At 49.1% G+C, this 14,142-nt stretch overlaps 2 protein-coding genes and 2 non-coding genes across 4 annotated transcripts; 2 read left to right on the top strand and 2 right to left on the bottom strand.

Moving 5' to 3' along the window:
• Positions 1–2,467: 2,467 nt before the first annotated feature.
• On the bottom strand, positions 2,468–7,096 carry LOC110946441 (uncharacterized). Its single transcript, XM_051944771.1, has 6 exons — positions 6,947–7,096; positions 5,940–6,189; positions 4,278–4,447; positions 3,808–4,178; positions 3,471–3,719; positions 2,468–3,340 (listed from the first exon to the last, which is right to left on the bottom strand). Exons 1-6 carry the CDS (start codon positions 7,094–7,096, stop codon positions 2,827–2,829), a joined length of 1,704 nt encoding a protein of 567 aa, XP_051800731.1. The 3' UTR covers positions 2,468–2,826.
• Positions 6,810–9,827, bottom strand: LOC127532673 (uncharacterized). The gene is made up of 6 exons (XM_051944677.1): positions 9,815–9,827; positions 9,255–9,520; positions 8,722–9,170; positions 8,314–8,638; positions 7,976–8,221; positions 6,810–7,685 (listed from the first exon to the last, which is right to left on the bottom strand). Exons 2-6 carry the CDS (start codon positions 9,393–9,395, stop codon positions 7,143–7,145), a joined length of 1,704 nt encoding a protein of 567 aa, XP_051800637.1. The 5' UTR covers positions 9,396–9,520; positions 9,815–9,827; the 3' UTR covers positions 6,810–7,142.
• Positions 9,828–12,908: 3,081 nt separating this feature from the next.
• LOC127532753 (U6 spliceosomal RNA) lies at positions 12,909–13,015 on the top strand. The gene has a single exon (XR_007940383.1). It is a non-coding gene; the product is annotated as a U6 spliceosomal RNA (small nuclear RNA).
• A 615-nt stretch (positions 13,016–13,630) lies between these two features.
• Positions 13,631–13,737, top strand: LOC127532752 (U6 spliceosomal RNA). The gene has a single exon (XR_007940382.1). It is a non-coding gene; the product is annotated as a U6 spliceosomal RNA (small nuclear RNA).
• The last annotated feature ends 405 nt before the right edge of the window (positions 13,738–14,142 follow it).

Here is a 14,142-nt window from a genome sequence, read left to right as displayed (position 1 = left end):
AGACCGTTCATGCTGCCAATCATTATGTAATTAAAAATACCTTTGAATGAATCGTGTAGTTTGCTGGTTGTCAAAACTCTCAAAGACTGGTGCAAACTGCTAAGTTTTTCTTTATCTTTTTGAGCAGAAACCTTGTTTTTTAGAGTGAACTCTCAACTACATTCATCGTTGTCACATTAAGATACAAGAAAAACAGAAAAGCTGAGCTCGTTTTAACCACAACTAAATTTGGCTCAGATTGAAAATGACTTGTTCTCGTTCTCAATTCATCACAAAGACAAAGAGCTGACATCGTTGGAATCAACTCGCATCATTTTGGGTCATCTCGCATTGTAAAACAGAGAGTTTACAATATTACATTATAGAGAGAAACCCAGTTATTGCATTTAATTAGAAGAGAAAATCTCCCTTTTTAGCAGCTGTTGCCATCACGTTGCTGCTGAAGCTACCACACCTTCACAGTGTTCAGTGTTGTATATTTCACTTCTGACCACAGGTGAAATGTGAAACAACAACTTTAGCTCGGCAGTTGACACATTTAAAAGCCGCAGCAGCTCTTTTCTCACGCAGCAGATGGAACAAGGTGGTTTTTTACTGCTCAATAGCTAAAAAAAAACTTCACTCTCACACGAAGACGTTCTTATCGATGTGACAAAGCAACACGTGTGAGCTTTAAATGATTCATGCATTTGTATTTGTGGTTCTTGGGCAGTTTTATTGAAGTCAACACGTGTGTACAAAGTTTATCTGTGCTACCTCCTTTGGTTTTTCTGCCAACAAAGCTCCTCGTCTGCTCAGAAGCCTGTAAGACACACAGGGTGAAACCAGAAGCGTTAAACTAGAATTACCGTTTTTTCAGTTGCACACAAGCAGTTTGGCATCAAATATGACATTTGAACTTTTGGATATAAAATGTCTTCACTTCATTTTATTTCTTTATTTATTTTAGCGCATGAATTCCTTGGACTAAAGCATGTGAAGAGTTCATTTGCAAAAGCAGATAACTCCGCTTTGATAAATTTTCAGAATTTTTTTTCTTGTTTACTTGAGATAATATCAATCAAACTGAAGTTGAGTGGATTTGACTCAGTAGAAAAATACATGACAAAACAGAGAAAAAATAAATTGTTAGTGTTATTATTATTATCTCAAGTAAACAATAAAAAAAATGAGTTTTCTGAAAACTGAGTTACCTGTTTTTGCAAATGAACTCTTCATGTTCTGTGAGGTCACTGTGGTTATTTGATTGCCCAAATCCGAAGAAATTCTCTAACAGCGTTCAAGAGATATTCACAAGAATAACTCAAAAAACACAACATGTTCTGGGGTTATTAAGGCTGCATTTACGTCACATCAGAGTCCCTCTACATACACGGTGTGATCAGGATACCCAGATAGCATCGGACTGTCAACAACAAACTTCCTTCTTTCTCCCAAAATGCAATAAAAGTTTGTAGTGTCACCACTTTGGAAAAGCTTAGAGGATTCAGTGCTTGTTGGAGATGGTGCTTGACATGTTTACACACTTCCAGGGTGTGTTACAAGAGAATAACTCTGCTCAAGGAGACTACTTCCATGTGGATGGTGGCCACATTTAAATTACGTTCACGTACGTACGTGATTTTTATAGGTGTTGACAGAAAAAGCAAACAAACACAGACTCTTATTGAAAACCAAAATCATATCTATCCCCTTAAACTTCAGTGTACTGCCGGCGGTACACCTACTAATTTGCATCGGAATTTCAAGAATGTCCGACGGCTGCAAACGCGATTATACAAACACTATTCGCCGATGGAAAGCTTAGATTCTCATGAATCCGCCGGTATAAACCACTTTCAGATGTGATTACCACAGCGGGTGAGAAAAATACATTTGTCCGACAAAAACGAATATTCATCCATCCGTTCTCTGTACACGGCTTCAACGCACACAGCGCGACTCACATTTCCGGGTTCATTACTACACACAGATGAAAATATTCCACAAAAAACGACCATAATCCAACCTTTTACATCCAGACGACACAAGCCAGTAAACTATTTTGTCCAAAACATGTCCTGAAGTCGGTATAAAATCCACGAATCGGTCGTTTTCAAGGAAATGCACCTCACGATGCGCATCCAATATTCCCTGTATTTTTCGTCATTTTTTAAATGTAAAAATAGAATATTAGCGATTTTTTTATACTGAAAATGGCTGGAATTGACTGCAGCTTAAAGAGCTATTGTCATGCTTATATTCCAGCCCTCACACAAATAATTACTTCGACCTATGACATATTTTGTGAATGAGACAGAAGATGACATTTTCCATTCAACTTACAGGAAGGGGCCCAATGTTCTGGGGGCCCCCCGGTGGCCAAAATGGGCCAAACGGTGGCCAGGGCCCCAGCTCCCTCCCTGCCTGGATGCACCCCTGGTGGGCACAGGGCCCCACCTCCCTCAACAATCAGAGTCATTTGTTGTTGAAACAGTCACTTTTATTCACACAGATTTTTAAAAGGTATGAACAATTTGAAGCAATTTAACTGAAGCAAACAAACAAAAACATACACAAGGAAATGGAACAACTCAAACACACAAAGTTATTAATTAGTTTCCCTCTTCTCTCTCCTCTCAGCTTCCCTCTTCTCTTCACTGGTCCTTAAAAATGTTAACAAATGAAAACAATTCCTGAACCATGGTACATTATTATTATTATTATTATTATTGTTGTTGTTATTATTGTTATTGTTATTACACTATTTACAGTATTTACATTCAAAAACAACTATGTACACACACTGTGTCCACTGCACACGAGGCTGACCGGCAGCCTTTAGTGTCACTTGAGGCAGGACAGCCACTCCTCTGGACTCTGTCCTTTGGCTGCCACAGGACAGAAGGTCACCCTCTCCCCACTCTCCTTCCTCAGCACTCTGTGTCCAGTCTCCTTTATCTTCCTCTGCCCACAGTGACCACAGCTGATGATGGAGGGCCTCCTCACTCTGACAGTCTCTCCCCTCTGAGCTGCTTCTGCCTGCATCTCCTGCAGCCTCTGGCGATGCCAGGCGGTTGACTTTGGGGTGAAGGAGGCTAAAGAGGTGGAAGGAGCAGAGGTGGAAGGAGCAGGTGGGGTGGGGGTGGTGGCAGGAAAAGCCCAGGACGGACCAGCAATGGGCTCCTCCTCTTCCGTCACAGATGGCAGCAGTGTGTAAATGGGGGCAGCCGGAGCAGGTGGGGTCTCCTCCTCCGTCCTCTCTGGCAGGAGAGTCTCCTCCGCCTGTGCAGGGGCCACCATCAGGGGGATGGCGGTGGTGAGGACGGTTCTCTCCTGTGTGGCCGTCCACCTTTTGTGCCTGCAGAGTGAACACAGAGCCGTCAGCGCTGAGCGGTGACAGGAAACAGCTAACGGAGCATCAGGAGCAGCTTCTGCAGTCACATGATCACCTGTGATGCCACAAAGTGTAAATAAGCTCACAGTCTTACCACTGAGAGAGGGTCCGCTGATTGACCTCAAACAGCTGGAGGGTGGTCCTGGTTTTGAGGGCTGGGTGGGTGCAGACCACAATCCTGATGGTGTTGTAGTCCCTCAAAACCAGGGTCCAGCGGCTCTGTAGGCACCCCATCGTCCTCCTGCTACTGGGGTGGAGGACGCACAGCTGGATGAAGATGGCCTCCACCAACCGGCTGGTGTCGGGCCATATGGCGGGCCCGCTGCCGGTTCCCACCATGCAGCTGTTAGAAGACAAAGGAGAGAGATGAGTGGTGTGAAAATGCTCTGAGACAGCAGGACAGGACGCAGCAGCTCTCTGCAGACACGCACCGTTTCATACTCTCCACCCCCAACACGGGTGCAGCACTGGGAGCGTAGCTCTTGGCCTTCTTGAACCTCCCTTTTGTCAAGTGGCTCCTGTAGCGAGGTGGATAAACTACAGGACCCTTGTCCCCATCAGGGAGGTTCTGCCACAGAGCGACAATCTCCTCCACCTCAGCCTGGGTGATGTAGCCCTTCCTGCAGCGCTCCACCAGACACCGAGCCAGCAACACCACCTGCTGGTAACCAGTAGCTCCGTCAGCTCCAACACTGACCTGAAACACATGGAGAGAAGAGCTCCTTAGTTCAGGATCAAACAGCTGATCAGAGAACGCAGCGTCAACAATCAGATCACATGATGAAGAGGACAAACTGTAGAGCTGCTGACAGCAGCTTCCTGATCACCAGGGGTCAACTGCAGCTCCATCCTGCTGAGGATGTGACGCCGGTCAGTTGGGTCACCCCCCCAGGGCTCTGACCTGCGCCCGAGCATCGGCTTCTGCCTTCTTTGCTGGCTTGAGGGTGAAGGTCTTGCCGGCCTGCTGCTGCCTGGTCTCCTGGGCCACCCTGACAGCTTCACAGCTGGCCTGCAGCTGCAGCTGGGTGGTGGACCCACACAAGAATACAAAGTTGGGTTTGTATTCCATTTCTGCAAAAACAACACAACCTGTTAGAAGACAAGATATCAAACACTCAGATATCTTCATATTATTATTAGATTGTTACTGATGCATTAAATATTAAATCTGATTGTATCTGACTGAGGTTCAGCTGATTGGACTCCTTCTGTCTTTACTGTGGAACTCACTGGGTTTCATTTCATTCATTACATTATGATCAGCTGTTATATTTCCACTCTGCTGGAAACAAACTACAGCTGACACACAAACGCAGTACAGAGTATAACACTTCCCTCTGAAATACGAGTTAAAGTACACACTCCTTAAAGTTGAGTACAGTAAGTACAGTATTTGAGTTAATTCATGTACTTAGTTACTTTCTATCAGTGAATTCAGACATGAATTCAGTCCGTCAGACGGCTGAATGTTTCATCTGCATCAACATTAAAGTTACTCACATTTCCACAAAGTAGAATTTCATTCAGCGCTTCATTTTTACAGTAATTCAATAAACCACTAAGTTTACATTAAAGTGAACCTCCGTAACACAGCGGCGGACCAAACTGCATTAAAGAATTACAGACTTTTAACACACAGCTGACAACCAGTTAACAAACAGCACGGATAATAAAATAAAGCTCAGACTTCACTTTTGTATGCTTCAGATGAAAAACGGCGGCAACATAATCCCGTATAATACAGTTTACAGTTTGTTTTACTGGACGGTCAACTCGTCCGCCGCTAACGGAGCATCGTAGAGCGGTAACGGAGCAGAAACTAACATGTTAACAATTAAAACATACATCTAATATCAGAGCTTACCTTTTCAAATGATGAAAACAAGTTTGCTTTTTTTGGCAGACTTTGCTTTGCTTTACAGGTTCGGCAATGGGTCTCGCAAGTCCAGTGTACAAGGTTTACGCATGTACTGCATGGACGGACTCACTATAACTGTGACTTTCAACCAATCAGAGCGATATCCAGTTGACGGACTCGCTAAGTGAAACTTTCAAACAATCAGAGCATGAAAGGTTTGGAATTCCTAACTCAGATGGGCCAATCTGTGTCAAGGAGCGATGCTGGGCGAGACAGACTAACTGAGACAAAGTGAGACAGCCGAGACCCGAAGAACCGGACGGCAGGGGCGAAAAGGATGGCGGGCAATCTTCTCGGTGGGGGGAAGGGGGAAAAGCGGCGCGGCGGCGACGGGGGGGTGCGGGGATCGCCCGCGGTGCGGGAGGTCGCCGGATCGATCCCAGGCGACGGCCGAATTCCGCGCGGCGGCTTCGGCCGGCTCGGGCGAATCGGGACCGACGAAACGAAGCGGCGATGCGTACGGTACCGTCGCACACGTGCAACGGTACCGTTACGTGCGTGCGGAGGCGCCGCGTTCAAAACACTCTGCTGTTACACTGTACATGATGTTATGCTTTGGTGCACAAACTGTTAAAACTAAATTAAAATCATACATGTACTCTGTATATACTGATATACATGTACTGTGCAGCAATGTACATGTACTCTCCTTTCCAGGACAGGAGGTGTTCTTCCCCTTCACTGCCTTGAACCGCCCCGTGGGCTGCCTCTCCCAGTGTCTGGCAGGGTAGACGACTTGCCTCTTGTCAGCCTCTGGCAGGCGCTGCCAGAGTGCAATCAGCCTGTCTACCCTGCGATCAGAGAGCCCCTGAAGGTTCCAGATCTCCACCAGGGCCTTGGCCAGTTTCAGGACATGCTGGTATCCTGGCTGGCCATCAGGACCCTGGATGTCCTCCTGAAGAACCACAGATGGAGAAATGTAGACATTGAGAAGCAGAAAGTATAAAACGCTATGAAATAGTGTCTCCGAGGTGCTTTTTATTTAGATGAAGAAACCGGTTCCTCTGCCGGTACATTATCAGGGGTTAGTGGTTGCTGAAGATACCTCAGAGTCGGAGGAGTTCTGAGTCGGTCCTTCAGGGGCATCCTGGTCCAACACGGTCTCACGGGGATTCGTGAAACTGTCACGTCAGTTTTTGTTTCGGTTTCGTGCGCACCAACACGATGTCGTCATGTTTTTCGTGCCGCTCACCACGAGCGAAACCCGCTGTGGTAATCACATCTGAAAGTGGTTTATACCGGCAGATTGATGACGATCTAAGCTGTCCATCGGCGTTTGCGGCCGCTGCCGCCGGATGTCTGGCGGCCGCAAACGCTGATGGACAGCTTAAATCGTCATGAATCCGCCGAATTTGCTTAGGAATTTAAAGAATGTCCGGCGGCCGAAGCGGCGGCTGCAGCGGCGGCCGCAAACGCCGATGGACAGCGTAGATCATCATGAATCCGCCGGTATAAACCACTTTCAGATGTGATTACCACAGCGGGTTTCGCTCGTGGTGAGCGGCACGAAAAACATGACGACATCGTGTTGGTGCGCACGAAACCGAAACAAAAACTGACGTGACAGCTTCACGAATCCCCGTGAGACCGGGCTGCCTGGTCAGGGGCGGCCGGACCAGATGGATCAGACCTGGGTACGTCAGCTGGATCACCTGACCGGGCTGCTGCCGCTGTGCTGGTGGACGGGGGCTCCAGCTGGAAGACTGTGGGGTCCTCGCCGTCGTCCACAAAGCCCTCGTCCGCCTCCTCCAGCGCCTGAATAGCAGCAGCCTCGTCCGGAGCGTCAGGGTCCAGGCTGACATCCTCAAGCACGCGTCCGGTCTGCTGGTACAGGCTGAGAGACAGGAGTTACCTGGGATGAACCGGTGGAGGTGGAGGTGGAAGGACTCCAGGGACGTGGAGCCCCTGGCGCAGCGATAAACCGGCAGGCTGACTCCGCCCTTTGTCAGCCTGCCGGTCTGGGTGTACAGCTGCACCCCCGGCGGGTCCTGAATGCAGCTGAGGTGGCGTCTCTGCGTCTTCCAGATGTCCTGGATGCGGAGAGCGTCCAGCAGCGGGATGTCCAGGGTGTCGCGTCCTGCCGGACCTCCAAAGGTGTCCAGGAGGTCCTGTATGAGGAGTGCGGCGACGACAGTGGAGCCTCAACTCCTCCTTGGAGATCGTCCGGATCACCTTGGCATTTGTCAGGCCGACCATCCCGTGCTTCCCCTCCAGCTCGGACCGCTTGGCCTCAGTGAGACGGCGGGCATCTTCGGGGTCCACCTCAAAGATGCAGTGAGACAGCTGCCTCATGAAAGTGGGGTAGAGCTGGTGAGACTCCGTGGTGACACCTGATGCGAAGCGCCGCATCAGGTGCCAGATGTCCAGCCTCACCAGCAGCTGTCCCCACTTCTGACAAACAGAAAATAAAATAGAATAGAATTAGAACTGTCCTTCAATAAAATATCAATATAAAATATCTACATGAAATAATAAAATGCACATGTGTATTAAACAGTATTTAAGAAGACAACATGTGAGTTTTCATTATCTGTGAGGTGGCTGGAAGTGAAACAGCTTTTATGTCCAAGATGTTGTTAATGTTCAGAAACAAACCTGTCCTGACTCTGGTCTGCAGTCATGAGGGTCAGGACCATGAAAGATGTGTGACTGTCAGGAACACATTAACCTCAGGTACATACCGGGAATAAGGCAGCCGTCTTGGACACGCCGTCTCTGTTGCAGCAGTCCCGGTCTACGTAGACGAGCTGGGGGGGAGGTACCCCGGCGTGCTGGTATCTCCTCATCAATCTTGCCGCCATGCAGGACAGGCCCTCAGAGCCCTCTGAGCAGGTGAGGACACTGATGAGGACCTGTCCGTGCTCGTTGGCCACGTTGGTAACCCAGGCGGCCGTGTCCGAGGAGATACCTGCGAGCTTCTTGGTCACCTGGACACAGAGACAGACAGGTTTCAGTGGGGGGGGGGGGGAGAGAGACAGAGACAGACAGAGACAGAGAGAGACAGATGAACTTCCTTCACCTTCCTTGTGGAATCCATCTTAAGGATGGATCCGAAGGTGGACGTGATCCTGGCCTTGTACTCCTCCAGCCGCGTCAGGACGTCGTACCCATAGACGGTCAGCAGCCATTCGGGTGACGGCAGAGGGGGCATCTGGGGCTGTGGTGGAAAATGCCCCCGGACAGAGCCCAAGGCCAGGAACTGCTCGCACACGCCGAGGTAGTGGATGGGTCTCCGCATCCAGGAGTCAGTGTGGGTCTCCCGCAGGGTGTTGTACAGCTGAGTGGCACTGTTACCAAGCGTGCGGGACTTCAGCTGTGACACCACCCTCAGGTCACAGGACAACCTGCAGCAACAAACAGCAGCATCAGTCTCAGTGTCATCCATGTCCGACACACAGGGTCACAGTGTGGCTAGACTGCCTCTTACCTGTACGTGAGTACAGCTGGGAACTGGCAGCTGTAGGTGGGGGACAGCTGCCTGATGATGCTCTGTGACCAGCCCCCGACCTTCTTCTTACACCGACGGCACTCCAGGTACTCAGTGGCCATGAGATACCAGCCATCGATGTCCAGGACCCTCCGGATGGTCCTGTACAGCCCAGCCTTCACCATGGACCCGGAGCATGAAGGCTGGGGGCATGTCAGCTGTCGGCGCCAGATCCTGTGTGGCATCCACAGGAACAGCCGACATGCGAAGAAGGGGTCGGGGGACGCGGGAGGCTGACTGTAGACTGGCCGGGTCTGGGGAGGGAACCACCAGAGGTTCAGGTCTCCGATGAGACGTGGCCTCCCCCTGCTGTCCCTGGAAAACAGCACCCGGCCGATCCACTGCTGCTGCTCTGCAGTGAGAGCTGCTCTCCAGGTCTCTGGGAGCAGCTGGAGAGAGAAAAATCCAACAAGTTCAGCACCTGAGGAGCAGCACAACACCTGAGAGGACACGCCTACTGTCTGACAACTCACCTCAGCACCGCCAGCAGGTGGAGGAAGATGAGCCGCCTGCTCCATGGCTGCAGGTGGTGGTGGTGATGGTGGTGGAGCCTGGACCAGTGGTGGAGCGGCGGGCAGGGCCAGAGGAGCATGAGGCTCCTGTGAGGCCTCCATGAGCTCCTCATCTGTGGGCTCCTCTGGCCCTGCAGAGCTCCCATCAGCCCTCTGTGGCAGGGAGGACGTGGAGGGAGGAGGTGGAGGAGGAGGGAGGAGCGAGAGATGGGCCTGTACTTCTGAGGCTGCAACAGAAATGTGAGGTTTTAGTTCCATGAATGGAGTAAGGATGAGTTGAGGTTAAGGAGCAGAATCAGAGAGACGCCATGAAAGCTGATTACAACGACGGCTGAATGCAGGCAGCAGCTGGAGGAGGGGGCGGAGGGTTATGCAGGTAAACAAAAGCGAAATGGAGTAAAGGTGTGTCTACAGGTGATCTCATTAGTCAGGATGATTCAGGTGGTGAGCAGCATGGCAGTTAGTGATCTGAGATTAAAACCACAAAGACACCAGAAAGTTCTAATGTGACACAAACTTACTGTTCAGTTTCCAGTTCTTCTGTCATTCAGAAACATTTATAAAGCAGAAGGAAAAACAAGTCAGCATGTATTCAATATTTCTGTTGTATTCAATATTTCTGTTATCAACAACATGTTCCAGGTGTCAGTCTGTCTTTAACAAATACTTACACTCTTCTGCGTCAACTACCGCCTGGACCAGCTCTTCATCTGTGGGCTCCTCAGGTTGTTTTGAGGGAAGAGCTGGTCTGCAGGAGGCTGGAATGGAAATACAGAAACATGAAGTAAAGAGTGAGAACAACAAGTAAAGTCTAACTGTGTTTCACTGAGGATGAACTGGAGCTCACCTGGAAATGCAGGCTGAGAAACCACCAGCTTCTTAATCTTTGCCTGCATTTCCACCGCAGACAGAGAACGCCGGCCACAGACAAAAGCTGCAAATCTGAAAGCAGACGACATGAAAAACATGAAGCTTCCTTCACAAAAATCCTCAAAGATCACCAAAGTCAGACATCAGCACGATGAAACACATACTGGGATGCAGCTCTGGGACCCTGTGTTGAAGCCGAGACAGAAGCAGAGCTGCTGCTCACAGTGGAGGACGTGGAGGAGGAGGTGGAGGTCCTGGCAGCAGCAGCAGCAGCAGCAGCAGCAGCAGGGTTCCTCCTCTGCCTGTCTCGGCTTCTGACATAGCGGACGGCGTTCTCCATCTGCGTGCCTGGAGCTGGCGCCTTCCGTCGCAGGTAGTTGACGAATCTGCAGATGATGCAGGTCCTCAGGTGACTGAGATCTTCACTGATCATCCAGCAGATGTTCTATCATGACAGTGTTTTGAATTGTATTACAGTGAAAACATACCGGATCTTCTTGGGGTCCTCAGACTCGTACAGGCTCCGCAGGGTCTCAAACTTGAAGTCCCCGAAGCCAACAAGGGCCTGTCCCTCCTGTCCAGGCTGCAGGGACTTCACCCGGGCCTCCTCAAAGGCTCTGTGGAACCCGACGGCTTCCACAAAGTCCGGGTATCCAGAGGAGTACCGGGTGAAGGCGTCCTGCAGGTCCACAAAACAGAGTTAGAGCTGCTGCAGTCAGACTGGATGTCAGAATAAATCAGGTCCAGTCATTCACCTTGTTGGCCATCAGCGGGGACTGAGACCCTGTCCTCTCTCGCTCCTTCTGGTGGGATGAAACCAGGTTCACAGCATAGCCCACGTCGTTCTCCAGCAGCCAGTGGAAGGTCTGGCCCTGGTACCGGCCGAACTGGACCCTCCACCGGCTCAGCACCAGGGTGGCGTTGGTGACGTCTCCACCCATGGAGACGACGTGGGCCCGGGCCTCCTCCTCCACCTCCTCTGCTGGTCTGGCCCTGCAGCTGGCCTTCTGGGGCCCCAGAGCCTGAGCCTCAGAAGAGGCCTTCAGGAGAAGGGTCCCATTAGGGGCCCTCCTAAATGTTGGATGTTCCATCTAAGTAGAAAAAATGACAATGAGCAGAGGACTGCAGCAGCACTGGAAGATGACTGAGAACAGAAGATCCATGAAGGACACCAGTGAGGAAAACTTACTGCAGATGATAAAAGCAGAGTACTGTGATCTCAGTTCCTGTAAAGAACAGAAAACTGTTCAACCTGTTTGTAACTCGTCTATTTTGATTAGTGACAGCCTTACAGATCAACACTCTATCATTCTATGTATATGTATATGTATGTATGTATGTATATATATATATATATATATATATATATATATATATATACATATATACACGTGTGTATAGATCTGTTTATACACACTCATGCACGTGTATATGTAAACCCAAAATAAACCCAAAATATACACATGAATACACACATACGTGTAGATATACCTGTATGTGAACACCTAATTATACACGTGTAAACATGTTACTGCTTATTTCATACAGCCATAAAGCTGTTTAATGTCGACAATTAACAAACAAGCATAAATGTTAGCCTGCTATCACACCACATAGAGAACACACGATGATGCTAAGCTATTAACGCACATAACGGAAAACTGTAGTACATCAGTTTCTGACACAAAGCAGCCACTTTTCCACAATTATTTCGACATGTCCAGTTAAAAAACACACGACGGTACCTGAGTGTGATTGAAAACAATTAATCTCCTGATTTTTAAAGCAGTTTTGCACAATTATTTCTTTAAAATGACAGAAAGACGTTGCTGCGGTACTTACTGTAGATTCCGTGACACTCAACGGCGGCACGAAATTGGGCGCTATGGTGCTCGGGAAATCCCGAGTCATGTGACCTAATTGGAACAATCGGAGCTATCCCATTGGTTGCCAAAAACTCGACAGAAGAATTCGGAACAAGCGAGCGACGTGATTGGCCGAGCGACCAGGAGAGGAGGACTCGGGGCCAGGGGCGGAGCAGGGGGGAAATTGGAACAATTGGAACAGAGAAGATTGGGAATTCATAGGCGAAAGGATGACACGCAAATTCGTGAAGCGGTTCCCATTTTGATCTAAATAAATGTCCCGTTGCGTTTGGCCTAAATGAATTTCAACTGTGTGAAGGACTTGAATGAGGGTTGAAAGAAGATATACCAAAAGTAAGATTTTAAAGAATACCGACAGGGTACTGGTCAGCAAGACATAATGCCGAATTTGCCCTTTCTTCAGCCAAAAGTGCAGTGAATCTGTCATCCCAGGCTTCAGCCTGTGTTGGTTGCCCCTGCTGGACCTAGCACGAGTATGACTCACCATCTATGGACATTTCCCAAGTGCTCTCCATTTTGGATTCAGTACGAGCAACTTTCCACACTGTGTCTGACACTACAGCAGATGATCAAGCAGACCCATTGTCAGGTGAGAGATCCACACAGTGTCCTTGGGATATGTCACAGGAGGTGAAGTGAAGCTTTGCCAGCAGTTTATCCTCTGCACTGCTGCCAAATGGGCCTCCCCTCCCGTTTCCTCTCATCTTCCACTGACTGCCCGCCCACAAAAATCAGCCCTCTTTCGAGTGCTAATTACTGGAGCTGTCTATCATGGATGGTAGCACTTTACCTGGCACCGTCTCAGGCCGGCGGTTCCCCCAGCAGGGTATATGAGGGAAGGCCCTTCCTTCCGGCAAATGTGCTCGCTCAGGCAGCACATATAATAAATTGGAATCGATACAGAGAAGATTAGCATGGCCCCTGCGAAAGGATGACACGCAAATTCGTGAAGCGGTTCCCATTTTGATCTAAATAAATGTCCCGTTGCGTTTGGCCTAAATGAATTTCAACTGTGTGAAGGACTTGAATGAGGGTTGAAAGAAGATATACCAAAAGTAAGATTTTAAAGAATACCGACAGGGTACTGGTCAGCAAGACATAATGCCGAATTTGCCCTTTCTTCAGCCAGAAGTGCATTGAATCTGTCATCCTAGGCATCAGCCTGTGTTGGTTGCCCCTGCTGGACCGAGCACGAGTATGACTCACCATCTATGGACATTTCCCAAGTGCTCTCCATTTTTGATTCAGTACGAGCAACTTTCCACACTGTGTCTGACACTACAGCAGATGATCAAGCAGACCCATTGTCAGGTGAGAGATCCACACAGTGTCCTTGGGATATGTCACAGGAGGTGAAGTGAAGCTTTGCCAGCAGTTTATCCTCTGCACTGCTGCCAAATGGGCCTCCCCTCCCGTTTCCTCTCATCTTCCACTGACTGCCCGCCCACAAAAATCAGCCCTCTTTCGAGTGCTAATTACTGGAGCTGTCTATCATGGATGGTAGCACTTTACCTGGCACCGTCTCAGGCCGGCGGTTCCCCCAGCAGGGTATATGAGGGAAGGCCCTTCCTTCCGGCAAATGTGCTCGCTCAGGCAGCACATATAATAAATTGGAATCGATACAGAGAAGATTAGCATGGCCCCTGCGAAAGGATGACACGCAAATTCGTGAAGCGGTTCCCATTTTGATCTAAATAAATGTCCCGTTGCGTTTGGCCTAAATGAATTTCAACTGTGTGAAGGACTTGAATGAGGGTTGAAAGAAGATATACCAAAAGTAAGATTTTAAAGAATACCGACAGGGTACTGGTCAGCAAGACATAATGCCGAATTTGCCCTTTCTTCAGCCAGAAGTGCATTGAATCTGTCATCCTAGGCATCAGCCTGTGTTGGTTGCCCCTGCTGGACCGAGCACGAGTATGACTCACCATCTATGGACATTTCCCAAGTGCTCTCCATTTTTGATTCAGTACGAGCAACTTTCCACACTGTGTCTGACACTACAGCAGATGATCAAGCAGACCCATTGTCAGGTGAGAGATCCACACAGTGTCCTTGGGATATGTCACAGGAGGTGAAGAGAAGCTTTGCCA

Source organism: Acanthochromis polyacanthus, chromosome 24 (assembly GCF_021347895.1).
Source record: "Acanthochromis polyacanthus isolate Apoly-LR-REF ecotype Palm Island chromosome 24, KAUST_Apoly_ChrSc, whole genome shotgun sequence".
In the NCBI taxonomy this organism is placed as follows: domain Eukaryota; kingdom Metazoa; phylum Chordata; class Actinopteri; family Pomacentridae; genus Acanthochromis; species Acanthochromis polyacanthus.
This window is presented reverse-complemented; position numbering and strand designations above follow the sequence as displayed.

Bases quoted from the DNA above. Each gene is read 5' to 3' on its own strand.
- LOC110946441 (XM_051944771.1), bottom strand. From the start codon at position 7,096: ATGTCAGCCTGGACCCTGACGCTCCGGACGAGGCTGCTGCTATTCAGG. The intron at 6,190-6,946 runs GTGATCCAGCTG...GTGGTTCTTCAG, and splicing joins AGCGGCAGCAGCCCGGTCAG to GAGGACATCCAGGGTCCTGA. The intron at 3,341-3,470 runs GTAAGACTGTGA...TTCACTCTGCAG, and splicing joins CAGCGGACCCTCTCTCAGTG to GCACAAAAGGTGGACGGCCA.
- LOC127532673 (XM_051944677.1), bottom strand. From the start codon at position 9,395: ATGGAGGCCTCACAGGAGCCTCATGCTCCTCTGGCCCTGCCCGCCGCT. The intron at 9,171-9,254 runs GTGAGTTGTCAG...TTCTCTCTCCAG, and splicing joins CACCTGCTGGCGGTGCTGAG to CTGCTCCCAGAGACCTGGAG. The intron at 8,639-8,721 runs GTAAGAGGCAGT...TTGTTGCTGCAG, and splicing joins CCAGCTGTACTCACGTACAG to GTTGTCCTGTGACCTGAGGG.